Source organism: Epinephelus moara, chromosome 17 (genome assembly GCF_006386435.1).
Source record: "Epinephelus moara isolate mb chromosome 17, YSFRI_EMoa_1.0, whole genome shotgun sequence".
Lineage (NCBI taxonomy): Eukaryota > Metazoa > Chordata > Actinopteri > Perciformes > Serranidae > Epinephelus > Epinephelus moara.
The window spans coordinates 1,676,723-1,692,180 of record NC_065522.1 but is presented as its reverse complement, the minus strand read 5'-3'; the positions used below and the strand labels follow the sequence as shown (position 1 = coordinate 1,692,180).

Genomic DNA, 15,458 nt, shown 5'->3' with positions numbered 1-15,458 from the left:
CCAAGGTTTCTTAAGTGCAACACACACCGCCGCCGGCACGGCGCTGTGGCCGTCAAGGGCCGCCCCCCCAACACACACTGGCAGCGGCGCGCAGCGGCACCGTCAACATGTATTTCCCACCCCAGCCCGCTAGGTGGCTGTACCTACACTAGTTGCCAACGGTTGCCAACTGCTAATAACAGAAGAAGAAGAGGAAAAACTTTGAGGCAACAACAACTTGAATTTCACGGGTGAGTTTCTTATCAAAGTCGTCTTATTAAAAATTTGAAACAACCGGAGTTGATCCTACGAGTACGAGCGCCGCCATGAGCGCCAGCCGCACTGGAAATAGAGCAGTGGGCTGAAGCAGAGCGGCACGGCGCGTCGGCCGGCGCCAGTGTGGGTTGGTTCATAGAATATAATGGAGGCGGGCGTTTTGACGCGCGGCGTACACCGGCGGTGTGTGTTGCACTTTACAGTTGTGCTAGAGGCCAGAGCAATGCCATCCAGAGAAACTTTAATTTCATATAGAGTTTCTGAGGTGTTTAGGGCCAAGAGCATTAACTTCAGTTTTGTTTAAATTTAACATTTTTTGGATTTGAATTTGGAGCTCATCCAGGTTTTTATGTCTTCAAGGCATGTTTGAAGTTTAGTTAATTGATCCATTTCTTCTGGCTTGATCAAAGGATATAATTGTGTATCATCTGCAAAACAATGGAAGTTCACAGAGTGATAATTCCCTTAGGTAATGAGGTTACCTCAGGGAAGCATATATAAAGTGAACAGAATTGGTCCGAGCACAGAATACTTGTGGAAGTCGGAAACAAATTTTAGTATGCAGATGATTCATCATGAACATTTCCTCTGCTCATATGAGGCCAGGAAAACAGCAACATATAACGCAGATAATGTTACAAAATTTGGCTCCATTACAACTCACAAGGTTCACTGACAAAACAACTGTCTTACAGTTAACACATTTTCCAAATAAATACAACATGCTAACGTTATTAGCACAAGCCTATGGCATTTTACATTGTATAAATTAGCCTAGTGACTAGCGGATATTTCCTATACTCATATGAAGCCAGGATAAATCACACACAGGACTTAAAATGCTGGGTGCTTAATTGTCCTCACAATTTTTGAAATAAAAGTAAAAAAAAAGCTTGATCTGACACAGAAGTATAAAACCTGCTCAGGACAGGCGTATTTTACAAAGTCGACAGCCTTACCTTTAAACACAATTTTTCCACCTGTAGCATCCAATCTAAGATGTCACATTACTTTTAGCTTTAATGCCATGATTACCCATTGAGTACAGCTCACCAGTTTTCTCCATTTTGTGATAGTGATAATAGCTTAGTTTACTGATTGGGCAACTGGGTATGCAATGGTCTTGCTACACAAGACCTTACAAACCAAAGTCTATTGCAATCATACACTGTGAGTGTTGAATTTAAACAGATTCTTTTGAGATTAAATTTACATTGTGGTAGTTTCAATCTTGAATAAGAAGTGACAGCCCTACTTTAAAGAGTTCACACAGCCCCAGAAGTTCCCATAGGGTGAGAACCTTTGCCGTAAAAGACATGTAACTTTTTTGTACCTTACAAAACCCTGACAGTAGGAACACAGTTTTCTATCATATGCTTGCTTGGACCTTTGCTGATTAAAAGGAGGAGATAGAGAGGGAACCAGCATGAGCTTCCACTCGAACATTTGCACAGAAAATCGTGATCACGTGGTTCAGGGTTTTGGCAGTTTTTCAATGACAGGGTGGAGAAGCTCAGAGGGGAGTTGATTTGTAAGATGAAAGAGATGAGGGGACGGAGGAATGAAATAGCCAGAGCAGGCCGAGCAGTAATTTGGGGTCTGGCTGCCAGTTGCAGTGGCATGAAACGCAGTGTGCCGCTGGTCTTTTTCAGGTCCTAGCAGTTCCTAACTTGCCGTAAAAGAGGCTTGTTTGTTTTCATGCAGCAGGCTCTTGCTTTAATGAGCTATCAGGTTTCCTCATAGAAGTTAATGTTAGTTATGCAATGCTCAGTGTAGATGTTGTCTAATGATGGGAAATTGGGGGTCAGTTTGCGAAATGGCCTTGCAAGGATGAATAATGCATGCTTTTGTTTTTATATATTGTCAGTTATCCCAAAACTGTCTTTCATATCTTGTTATTGGTTTTTGATTAATGAATGGCCTCCACCTTTTGTCAAATGTGTAATCTGTTAAAATGAATCATAACACATCTCCTCCCTAAACTCCCCAAGCCTCCAACGCGTCCTCCTTTAGCACCAGATGTTCTCTGGAGAATCTGCCCTACATTTAGACCTGCACTAACAGTACTTTGGTGTGTACTTGTGTGTGTTTATGGGCATGTGTGTGGGTGATTGTGTTTGTAAAGGAGATGACTCAGTCCAGCACTAACAGCACTGCTGTGTATGTCAGTGATCTCATCCACTTGCTTCCAGATTGCTGCTGATGGTTCCTCTTTGTCTGAGGGGAGGAGAGTGTGTGTCCAATCAGCTAACACTCTCTGTCAGGCACAATCTCAGTCTCTCACTCTGGTTCTTCCTCAAAACTCTGGATGGAGAGTGTTTATTACATTTGGCCTTACTGGTGTCAGTGACTCCATTACCCAGCCTGTCTGTGATGTAACACAATGGGGTGGACCCTGGATGTGATCATGGATACACAACACACACCCAGGCAGCCAGCCAAATGTTATCGTATGTTACACTCTCACATTTATAGCAAACACATAAAAAGAGGACTAATGTAATATATCCACAGGGTAACAAGTCAACCCGGTCTCACTCCGAGGTCATTGAATAGTGGCACTCGGTCAGAGACCAATGGAAAAAGACGTCTTTTCCTGTTGGCATGATACACGACTGGTTGCCCAGCAGCATCAGGGAGAAACACAGTCGGACAACAATGAAAGTTAATGGGCCGGAGGTCTGAGTAGGGTGGATGGCAGGGGTGGAGGATGGGTCCAACAACCCGGGACCCGGAAGGCCGGTGTTCGCTTCCTGTAAGATTGGAAAGCTAAACTCTGTTCTTTTTTTATAAACCCAAACATGTGCTTTTGTCACCTAAACCCAACCACATGCGTGTGTCAACTAAACATAACCAGACTGTATACAAATTGTACATTTCCTGTGAAAGAGGAAGTGTATTTTAAAATCAGACAATGCATATAATAGGCTGCAGTGGCGGTTCTAGGCCAGTTTCAATGGGGGGGGCCAAGCTAGGGGCCAGTCCTTTTGATACAGGGACACATACAAGTAGGGTAAAATATCTAAGTCTGAACAACAATATGTATAGTGTTCCCACAGGATTTTTGGAGACGTTGTTTCGAACCCTGTAGGAGAGAGAAAATTTTGCGTATTTTTGATTTAAAGGCATCAATCTGGTGAATTCTGAGAGCCAAGTAATGATGGCAGAATATGCCTAGATTTCAACATCTTTGTGCTTTTTATGTGTGAAAATGGTATATTTTTACTGATAAAAACACTAGTAGTATGTTTCGGTAAAGTGTTACACCTAAAATACGGCTAAGGATTAGTGGTTAAACATTTCAGTAATCTAAAGAAAAATGACTGATGTACTGATCTGCCTCTGGAGGGCTATTTTATCATTTTAAATCATGTGCAGACAAAATATTCTATTTTAAAACTCTCTCACTCACAAACACAGTTACAGATACCATAACAATACAAAAAATACACAATACGAAAACAAAACAAAAGGTGAGACTCAAATAAATTACACACAAACAGACACAAATTACTGCTTTCCTCCTTCCCTCCCTCCCTCCCTCCCTCACGATCTGATTCGGCACCCTGAATCAGAGCATTTCATTTTACGTGGCTTCGAAAAGAAGATTTGAAAAGCCCTCTGGTAGTTGAATGGCTCTGGTACAGGCCCATTTATGGCAACCCACTGGATCCATGGTGCGCGGTCCGGCCAAGGTGCGGGTGCCGGCGCTAATAGCGGCCATTCAAGTCAATGTAAGCTGCACCACCAGGCGCAGCCTAGAATGGCTCACACACCAGGTCTATTTCTGACGGACGCCGTGCGACGGCATGTCAATACTCACAGACCAAATGAGTCAAACAGAAAGTCAGGCGAAGAAAAGACGAGAGTATCTGGGGGCACTGGCTGTCTGATGAAAAGATTTGTGGTGAAAATACTCTCAATATGGTATATACTAAAACTGATATTGATTCAAATTGTTTTTATTAATATTTTCAATATAACAGGGTGACAGCATAACAAATTGCCGTTCATGAACACAATATCTCGTACACTGTGTAAACCTAGCTCCTCTTTGATTCATAAATAGTGTACAAAATAAAACAAACACACACACACAAACAGAAAGGCAGAAACAAAGGAGGGAAGGAGAGAGGGGGGAGAGGGGAAGGTTTTTCAAAGAGCCCTGAACTGTGCATCTGATTTTTTTTCCAATTTGAGAACCGACATTATCTCATGAACCCAGCAAGAGTGGGTTGGGGGTGTGGGAGATTTCCAGTTACAAAGAATAAGTCGGCGGGCAAGTAATGTTGAGAACGCCATTAAGTCAGATTGATGTCTGGATAGCCCACTGTTGCTAGGGACAACCCCGAAAATTGCGGTCACAAAGTCAGGGTCTATCCTTTTTTTTACAAATAAAAGAAAAAGTGTTAAAAAATCTCTGTGTTGTTACAAGAAATGTACGATTTGCATACAGTCTCTTTCAAAATAAAGGCACTATGTCGGTAAAACACCGCCAGTCAACGTTTTTTTCCTGCAACAACAAACAGATATGCCTTCATTTTGCCAAAACACGCACATGGTTGTGTTTAGGCAACAAAAGCACGCTGTTAGGTTTTGGGTAATCTCTCAAGACAGATTCTGCAATTTACATTGTAGAATCTGTCGGCAGCCCTGTGTGAAAGACGACTGGGGGGGGGGCTTTGAGTTTGAACATGCTGCGCCAATCACAATGGAGGGGGCGTGGCCGAGACGTGCAGGTGTCCCCAGGAAATGTGTACCTACAGAAACAGCAAGCTCTGCGTCCATAATGTGAATTTTTTTTTTTTTCCCAGCGGATGTCTGAGTTACAACATGATTGAGCAAACTGGAGTAGTTTCATGTCGTATCCGACAACGGGAGGCTTTTAACAGATGACGTCCTGATGTTAGCTTTGCTGCTGCTGTTAGCTGTCCCTGTCAGCTGCAGCCACTGATGCTTTCTAGACATCGTGATTTCCCATAACTGAATAGGCCTAAATACCACACATAGCAACACAAAACTGCTTTGCTAGCTCAATCATGTTGTAACTAAGATATCCGCTGGAAAAAATATTTTATTCACGGACCATTTATTGAGTTATTACCTTATTTTTATACAGTCTATGGTTATTAAAGACACCGCTAACGGCTAACGTTAACAGCTAACGGTTAGCCCAGCTAATCTACGATAACCATGTTATTAATTACAAAACGTGCACACAGAAATAGTAACGTTTGTTCAATCATTGTGTTTATAGACGTAAACATCAGATTAGTCTACACGGTGATATAGTGATGTGAAAAATGTGATATATAGCTATACTCTGCAGGTTTTCTACCCTAAGTATTTGTAAACAACACGGCGATTCCCTGGGGGCACCGCCAGAAGTGAAGGGCGTGAGCGATCGCCGAGGCCCCTGCACTTCCGTTAGTCGAAAAACTCCAGAGGTAAAGGAAGAAAAAAAAAGTTTTTTTTTTTTTTTTTTTTTTTTTACCGATGGATTTCCAGATTGGGTTTTGGGAAAAAAGAACAGGGTTTGGCTTTACATTCATAAGGGAATCGAACACCATATGTCGGAGGTTGTTGGACCCATCCACCACCCCTCCTGCCCGCCGGACCTGGACGTCTGCCACCATAACTTTGTTTGTTGTCCTGCTGTGTTTCCCCCCTGACGCCACCAGGTGCTGTTTAACAATAATGGCAACTGGCCGTGTGTCATGCCGATGTGAAAGGATGGCTTTTTTTCATCTGTGTCAGATGCCGGAAGTCACTGACTGGGTCCTTGTCTTTGACAACTTCAGAGTGAAACTGGGTTGCATTAACCACATAAGTGTCACACAGTCAAGATCAGCATCTCCTAGTTTCTGACCATGTTTGGCACTTCAAAAGGTGGGTTGCTGCATCTAGTTGAAGGGTTGCAGTTACAGACCCTAATTCTCCACTCCCATAAGTGATGGTCACATGGCAGACTGACATTGACTTGTGAACAAAAGCTTGCATGTAAAGCGAAGCTACCAATTTTCTGGCCAGTCTTCATTTCAAAGCTCACCTATAGTCATTAGCTCTAGGTAAAATGAAAAGAGTTAGATATAGGTAACGCTTCTGTGAAGGATGGGTGTTCTCAAACTAAGTGCTGCTGCTTGTCAATGAGAAGAGCCACATGAGATGGTTCAGCCACCGAGCAAGGCTGTCCTGTGGTGGCGTCCTATATGTGACAGGTTGGCAGGAGACCCCAGGGCAAAACTAGGATGCTCTGTAGATTACATCACCAAGCTCACCTAATGCTTGGGGATCCCCGTGAAGGACATAGCTTGAAATAGAGATTTGGGCTGGGGACAACATAGCATAACATTACACAAATGTGGTAGCCTTCAAGCCTCTACAGGATAATTTTTGTGTCTCATCACTTAACAGGATTTTCTACCAAAAATTCAGCAAATTAGTTTATACATTGCTTCAGAACAGTTAACGGCTGGGTTATCAAGTCACCTGCATCAATATAATAATCATAGCTTCATTTTGAGTGTTATTGATATGCTTACCATAATGCTGCCTTTTTGCCCCCCTTTGTTTTCTCCCAAACCCCTTTCCCTTCTGCCTTTCATATCTAATGCCCACCCAACTCTGTCCCCAACTGGAGGTAGTGAAAGTGGTCGGAGTACCCCCAGCTTATCCACCTATTCTGATGGCAAATCTCCTTCCTCTACTTCTACGTACGTGGCTGCTCCCCGCCATTTCCATGTACCAGGTAGGCCATGGCTCGCAACTCAACTTTTAATTTTTCCTATATCTTAACACATTCTGTAAAGCAGGCTGTCATCTGTGACATGGAGCTGAAATACAAGGTAAGATATGAGATTGTAAGAAATTACAATAAACAAGAAACAGAATCAGGCTGACATTACTACTTTGGCCCCTACTCTTAAAAATAATAATAATACTACTACTTAACAGAGACATTGTGACTTTTTAGTGTCAACTTTTATGCAATGAGAATATAGTATCCAGGATCATCCAGGCATATGTTATCACTCTCACAAAAAGAATGTGTATGCATATTTCTGAATTTGTGTACAGAGTTTTAGTCATGAATCTGCAGATGGTGCTTCTCGAAGTCAAGGATCCTTCCTTGGTAGGAAGGATCCTTCCAAGTCGGGTTCTACAGAGGCAAGGCAAGACGTCTCCTAGCAATCGGTGAACATGCACTGGAACAGGCTAGTGAGTACGCCCAGTTGTGCGTCATTAACCCTCTAGGGACTTAGAGGGTGTTAGGGTACTGTAATAATCTGGGTACTCTCTAATGTTGTTCTACAGTTTGAGTTTCATGACTTTAAGGGAGAGTGTATTTCTGGATTATACTATAGGTAATGCCCCTAATCACACCCTAATCCCTTTTCAGAGTGGACTACAGACAACAGCTGAATACAGAATCACACTATAATTCCAAAATGTTCCAGATTTTATACGATGGCATGCAAAAGTTTGGGCACCCATGGTCTGGACCACTGTGAGGGTCCAAAGGACAGAGGGATGTTGTATGCTGTAAAGCCCTGTGAGGCAAATTGTGATTTGTGATATTGGGCTTTATAAATAAAATTGATTGATTGATTGATTGATTGATTGATGGTCAAAATTTTCTTTAAAGCAAATATTTAAGTGAGTAAAAGAAGAACTGATCTCCAATGAAACATGCTTTTCAACATTTTAAGCAAGATTATTTTATCAATTTTGTTTTGAACAATTTTATCAATTGTATCAAAATCCTCCGGCAAATTGTGCACAAAAAAGTGTGGGTACTTTATACCTGCTGAGGATACACACATGCATGACTCAGGCCTCTGTAGAATTTGAAAGTCCTTGACATTGGAACAGTCCTTTGGTGGGGTTAGATGACATAGCCTCCTTGAAATTTTAGGGGTCCGTCCTTGACTTTGAGAAGCACCTAGAGTTTTATGCATCTAGCCCCTGGACATACCTCATACCCTTTAATCACTCATTTGTGGTTCTGGCATTAGGCCCAGGGTCTTTGTACTGTATAGTGAAGACTTCACTTCTTGCCTTTGGCTTCTGGATTGTATCCTGTATGTCTCTACGGCTCTTTTACTCCCAATGTCCTTACTGTTTCAGAGCAATTTTTGACAGTAATGATCTGACATGATAGGCATTTACACTACATTTGGACAGGAGTTGACAACAGTATATCCTTTATTACTTTCATTCTCTCACAGAGGAAAAAGTGAAACAAGCCAGGGGAATGACCCACATATGTCATTATATTGAGTCTTGACTCTGCTGTGGTTTAATGTGTGACAGCTGTTACTTAGAATCTCTGTTGGAGGCTCCACTGACACTAAAATAGATCAGATCAGAATCAGGGAAAACATACTGTCCACATTATCCTCCAGGGGCAGTTCATCATAGATGTTCAGTTAATGCAACAAGACTTTATTATTATTATAAATAAATAAATATAATTTTCCAACTTTTTCTTTAATGTTGCCATGTTTATCTTGTTAATTAAGGTCCCCTCTCTGATTTGAGAATCACTGAAGAATGCTAGTACAAGTTGACTGTTTGATGCCTGGGGACCATGTGTGGTTTCTGATATTCTTTGAGTGTCATTGACTTGGTCTGTATCAAATAATTTCCCAATCACAACAACCAATATATATTGATATATTTTGAATAGGTTGCATGAATAATATGAAAAGTGTTGATGTTTCTGATGTGCCATAATTACGATGACAAATGTCTTGAATCAAGCTATACTGCAGCCCCGTTTTGCTTCTTCAAAATATCTCATCCCTCAATAACTGCTAATTCATGCTTCTTTTTCCCCATACTCTCTCTTTCTTTCTCTTCCTCCCATGTTGGCTTCTTCCATTTTCTTTCCTCTGCGTCTGTTCACATCTTCAGAGACTCTGGTCAAAGATAATATCTATAGAAAACCTCCCATCTACAAACAGCATGGTACAGTCTACTTCCTCTTAACACTTCCTTCTCTGGTCTGGTCTCTGCACGATGTGTTGCATGTTGCCTGCCTGTCATCTCGTCATCTGTTTATCCCAGTTTCCCCTCTTTTCTCTCAGACCTGCACTCATCTAGTAGACCCCACTGATCAACATGCATAGGGATGGTGTAAGAGTACTGCACCCATTCTATATGGAACAAAAAATTTAAATGCAACACTTTTGCTTCCATTTTTGACAGGTTTAGATTAAAGATCTAAGACTTTTTTATGTACTCAATAGATATTTTTCTCAAATTGTGGTCACAAATGTGTTAAAATCCATGTTAGTGAGCACTTCTCCTTTTCTAAGATAATCCATCCACCTGATAGGTGTGGCATATCAAAATGCTAATTAAATAGCATCATTACAGGTGTGCCTTGGGATGGTCACAATAAAAGGACACTTTAAAGTGTGCAGTTTGATCACACAACACAATGCCGCAGATGATACAATGATACAAGTTTTGAGGGAGCGTGCCATTGGCATGCTTACTGCAGGCATGTCCACTAAAGCTGTTGCCCATCAAATTAATGTTCATTTCACTATCATAAGACATTTCTAATGATGTTTCTGTGAATTTGGCAATACATCCAACTGGCCTCACAATCACAGACCACGTGTAGCCACACCAGCTCAGGACCTACACATCCAGCATCTTCACCTGCAAATTTATCTGAAACCAGCCTACTGAACAGCTGATATAACAAAGGATTTGCACAACTAAATATTTTATTTATAGATTTTCAGATTTTTATACAAATAACACAACTACAAGTCACCCACCCTAGGAGATGAATAAACGAAAAGAAGAAAAAAAAGAACAACACAAAATGAATAATGCTCTTATAGGCAGTACGACCAGCATAATGTTCAGCACCAACTGCAGAATGGATGTCTACAAAATGAGATACACATATAGCATGGGTACACATGCTGTTTGTACAAACCATTATGAACAAGCATATAAATACATACATGCAAACTCTTTAGGCCATTCTCGATGAATAGGACATGAATGGTTGCCATTTTTTATCAAAGATTACAGAGTTGAGAGAAACTCTGTATCTAACTCTCTCCGTGTGTAACAAAGTTGGTCATTTCTGCCAACTAGGTCTTAAAAGACGGCACATCCCAGTTTTCCAAAGAGTTAAAATATTCCTTTTTGCCACAACCGTGCCATATTATATTGTCTTTTGTTGCAAGTAGTACAGAGCTAATAGATGTCAGGTTCCACCCAAGGTGGCAGTGTGTGTGTCTGGTGTAATATTATAGCTATATACTTCTGAAAAGCACTTTAAAATATCTAACCAGAGCTTGTTTAGCTTGGGGCAAGACCAAAAGAGGTGAATTTCTGCATAAACCATCAGAACCTGTCTGAGGGAAGCAGGGGCATAGCACCAAATTGTGGGTCTGAGGGGCCTTGGGGAGCTTCCACTATTTTTAATACAAAGGTCAATCTCTCAACCAATTTATTAAGCCAATTTTAATTTAGTTATGGCACTAATTACTTATAAATAAAAAAAATTCAAAGAAAACCAAACTTGTCATTTCAGGCTTTTTGAGACCCCCCTCCCGACTACTGTACAACACCTCTGCAGGGAAGCTCATCTGCCTGTGTAATGTCCTCGCCAAGGTCTTGTCCTGACAGCAGTTTGTCATCATAACCGACCTGTGCAGTTGTGTGGCCTGTTGGATGTACTGCCAAATTCAAGGAAACAACATTGGAAACGTCATATGGCAGTGAAATTAACACTCAGTTTGTAGGCAACAGCTCTGATGGACATTCCTTCAAAACTTTTGCCATCTGTGGCATTGTGTTGTGTGATCTAACGGCACATTTTAGAGTGGCCTTTTATTGTGACTGTCCTAAGGCACACCTGTGTAGCAATGATACTCTTTAATCAGCATCTCGATATTGTTATGTCCCCTGTCAAGGGGAAACCTGGACATGCAGTGTGACTCCCCACTCTTCCCACTCCCAACAAAGGCCAGTTATATAGTATTTCAGAAAACAAAGTAAGCAGTTTATTAGACTTCAGCAGAGCAGTGCCCAAAACAACAAACAAAGGTATACTTGGCCTCAAACTTACCTAACACAAAAAGCAAATGTTGAACTAGAGACACGTTTCTAACCTAAACTTATGCAATATGAAACTATAAAGTTTATCTTATCTCAGAAAATGTGGCAATGCCAAACATAATGGGCTACTCAACCCTACTTACTTAAGGCCCTGATTACATAGAAAGTGTTTTAGCAGCTGGAGGCGCCTTTTTGTAATGGATTTTAATGAGAATGAAGCAATGATTGCAATGCACCCCGCGTTTCTGCGCTTTAAGTGCCTGGCATTTTTGCCGCAGCACTCGGAACTCCTCGAGTTAAAAAAAGAACAACTCATAGCAGAAAAACGGCCCACTTCATCTCTTTTTTCATCATGGTCACAACAACAAGTTTACAGTTGAAACTGGTGGTAGCTGTTGCTGGATACTTAGAGCTAGATGGCCCGACGATAGACAGTCGGTTGTCAAACTGCCCCTGAGTCCTCTTAAAATATGTCTGGAAATGGCCATCATGGAGGCAAAGTTCCTTGACCAGCTGGTGGTACTCCCCATGATCCACCCTCTTTTTTAGGGTCTTGTGTACCCACATAGATCTCCGTTTCCCTGTGTCCAAAACTATTTGCTGACAGCCTCTCGCCCTCAACCAGAGAAAGAGCAGGTACACTCTGCTTGTCCATTGTAGGAACTAGAGACTAATTACTGTCAAATAACTAAGATAAATAAATAAACGGTAGATTGATTACACGGGAAAGTTAGAATAACCTTAGGAGGTGAGTCTATGGTTTCCTGGCAACAATAAAATGGCGCAGCAAGTTTTTTTTTTTTTTTGTTACTATTGGCATTCAATTAAATAAAGGCAGTGTGACGCACTGTGTGATCAGGGCCTAAAAGTGCTCTATTTTACAGTGACTAAACAAAAGTATACCAGAAACTAATAACACTACAAAGCACACTGCTAAACACGCTAACTCACAAAGTCAAATTATTTTGCTTGCAGTTACCTACAGATAAATCAACACACATAGTCTAAGTGCTGGCTTTTGCCAGCAGTGACAGAGGTGAAAGGAGGGAAGAGCTTCAGTAAGCTGGAGTTCAAAGAGTCTTCTGTCACCTGCTGGACCAATCCAGGGACATCAATCCCTTCGAACGAGCCAATCAGCAATCCCCACCTGCCTTGCATCATCCACTCACACTTAAACACATGCACACACGCTGAGGGAGGAGAGAGACATCTGACAGATCACTTCAGAAAAATCCAAGCACATCACTACACTACAGCTGTCAGGTGAATAAATTATCATGGAAAAGGAGAAGTGCTCACTAACATGGATTTGAACTAATTAATCTATTAGCTGCATAAAAACTTAAAGGGAAACACCTCCTAAATTAAGAATTTTAGTATGTTATTGTCATGGTTTGATCAATGATCAGTGTTTCTGCACATGATTTACTCTCTTTTAAAGCCAGGAATCAGAGAAGGAAGTCTCTAACTTGTGATGCTATACAGTATTACGTCTGGAGCTGCTCTGTAGACAATGAATTGCAGTCTGATTTTGTATGTTTTCTTTTTTATACCTGAATGAGCTGTATTCTATTGTTGTGTTCTCAGTTCTGAATTAGGAAAATGTACCCATATACTCCAAATATTCCCCTGGCTGCTCTCAGTGTCATCTACAACATCTTTCACTATTCATTGTCTATGGAGCAGCTCCAGACTTTATACCCTATGACATCACAAATTTGAGTTGTAGCACTGTAGCTTTTGGATTTGGGAGAGAGTTGATCAGGTTTATGCGTCTTTTGGACTGTCTTACACCAGAGGAATGACATATATGAATTTTGAAAATGGGCATAGTTCCCCTTTAAACCTGTGAAATATGGGAGCAAAACCAAAAGTGTTGCATTCAAACATTTGTTAATGTGTTACAAGTTAGACAAGTGCAGAATCTATTAAGATTGAACATCAAGATGGCAGACAATGTTATGACAAAACAACCAAAATAAAAAAAAACATTGAATTGTACAACCCAAAAGTTTGGATGACAGAAAGAAGAGCATTGACCCTGCTGTACAGGATGAAACATTTAAGTAGGTTGCATCTCTAACCAATCCCCCCCCCCCCCGCCCCCCCATCAGTGTTGTCACAGACATTTTCATTAGGTGGCAAAAGCAAAAGACTAACTTTGAAATCACTAATTGGGATGTTGCAAGAAGAGAGAGCTTTTCTCTCTAGTTACATTTCAATATCTGATCTGACACTGCAACACAGCCACACTTTAAATATTGTTTTTTTTACAATCCAACCCATTTGGGACTGATTGTTGACATTGGGGCTCTCAGGTGATAATGTACTCACCTCATTGATGCATGTCTGCACTCATCTCACCAGCTCATTTGTTGGGTTTAGTATTGATGCTGTGATCGTGTCCACTGTAAGTGAATGGGTACATGATTCACTTTGTGTGGTGGCATTAGTATTGTACTGATCAGTTTCTATGTCAGTGTGTCCCTCCTAACCATTGTTTGTATGTGGTATGGTTTTCACTGTAGATGCTCTCAAGATATACATGCACATGACAGGGTCACTCACACAAACACATGGACAAAGGAGTCTGAGCAACTCTTATCACCTGAGGAAATATTCACCTGAATTGAATATGACAAGTAAATCAGCTGCATATGCCATCGTCCTACAGATGTATGAAGTGTCTGTCAGCATCCTGGTTTTTATGCATATAAGCAGACATGATGTCACTCACAAGGTGTGTTGGCTTCCAAAAAAACAAGAAAAAATAATTTATCTACTTTATCTACTCTGTTTTTTAAATACTGCTCCTAATGGTTTAACCTTAGAGCTTGGTAAAGTGACATTAGGTTTGAATGGACTCCACTTACTTTGTGGGAATTTGGCCCATTGGTCAAGGCATGTAAACGATGAGAGGGCTTTCACCAAAGTTAGGCTGCTATTATCTAGAATGCAGTGTACATGGTAACACATTTTAACATGTCGTGTGTTGTAAGTTTTGTTCAGCATGCAAACAGGTGAAATTTTAGGCATCCTAATTCTGGACAAAACTGCATAAAATCAGAGCGGCACATCAGAATAGAAGTACAATGATACCTGGATACCAGATGCCAAAATGGCACCAATTCATTCCAATGGAGTTGCTCACCTGGCGCATAGACCACAAAAAAAGTTTCTCGATCCCAGATTTACTTCTGTGGTATGTAACCCAGTGATGTAACCCACGCTGTCCCTGCCCTTGAGTTCATGCTCAGCTCATAGACTTTACATTGTGATGACGACATGGATTTTTACACATTAAACCTCCCTGGGTCAAAAAGTCATCACAGAGTCAGGACTGAACTGGTTTACAGTTGGAGGTGTCCTGTCAACAGCTTTACAGACGTAATTTTTATTATAATGTTCTATCGGGAAAACGTTTTATGGGCCACAGGGGATTTTTTTATTTTGTTGATGCAATCTCGCAAGTAGCAACTGTGAAAAATTGGCTGAGAGGTGTTCCAGGGGGCATGCACATGCAAGTAAAAAAGGTTCAACTGCTGCATATAAAATTACTAGGATAATTGGCACTGCCCTAGGATTATTCACACTGGTTCCTCATCACTGGGCCCACAGAGCAGGTGCACCAGAGACTTCCACCGACTGAACCCCCTACTTTCAGTTTATCAATCAATCAATCAATCAATTTTATTTATAAAGCCCAATATCACAAATCACAATTTGCCTCACAGGGCTTTACAGCATACGACATCCCTCTGTCCTTATGACCCTCGCAGCGCTCCACTAACTTGAATAGGGATAAGATGATTAAATCGTGGACCAAACAACATTCTGAAAATCTAGGTACTGTTAGAGTCATATCAGTAGGGGTGGAGGGGAGAATCGATACAGCATAGTATTGCGATATTTTGCCTAGTGATATTGTATTGATACATGGACACCAATTATCGATCTTCTATTATATACATTATTGATTTTTGCAAATACACATTTTAATGCAACTTTTCAATCAATCAATTTTATTTATAAAGCCCAGTAACACAAAGCATAATTTGCCTCAGAGGGTTTTACAGCATACAACATCCCTCTGTCCTTAGGACCCTCGCAGC

General features: G+C 41.1%; 1 protein-coding gene across 1 annotated transcript in view; it reads left to right on the top strand.

The window, feature by feature from the left end:
- The window catches only part of ablim2 (actin binding LIM protein family, member 2), a 187,976-nt gene that overhangs the window by 144,655 nt on the left and 27,863 nt on the right, over nucleotides 1-15,458 (top strand). Inside the window, exons 15-16 of the mRNA XM_050067006.1 lie at nucleotides 6,896-7,003; nucleotides 9,172-9,225. Of these exons, the coding sequence (XP_049922963.1) occupies nucleotides 6,896-7,003; nucleotides 9,172-9,225 (162 nt within the window). The remainder of the gene's footprint in view (nucleotides 1-6,895; nucleotides 7,004-9,171; nucleotides 9,226-15,458) is intronic.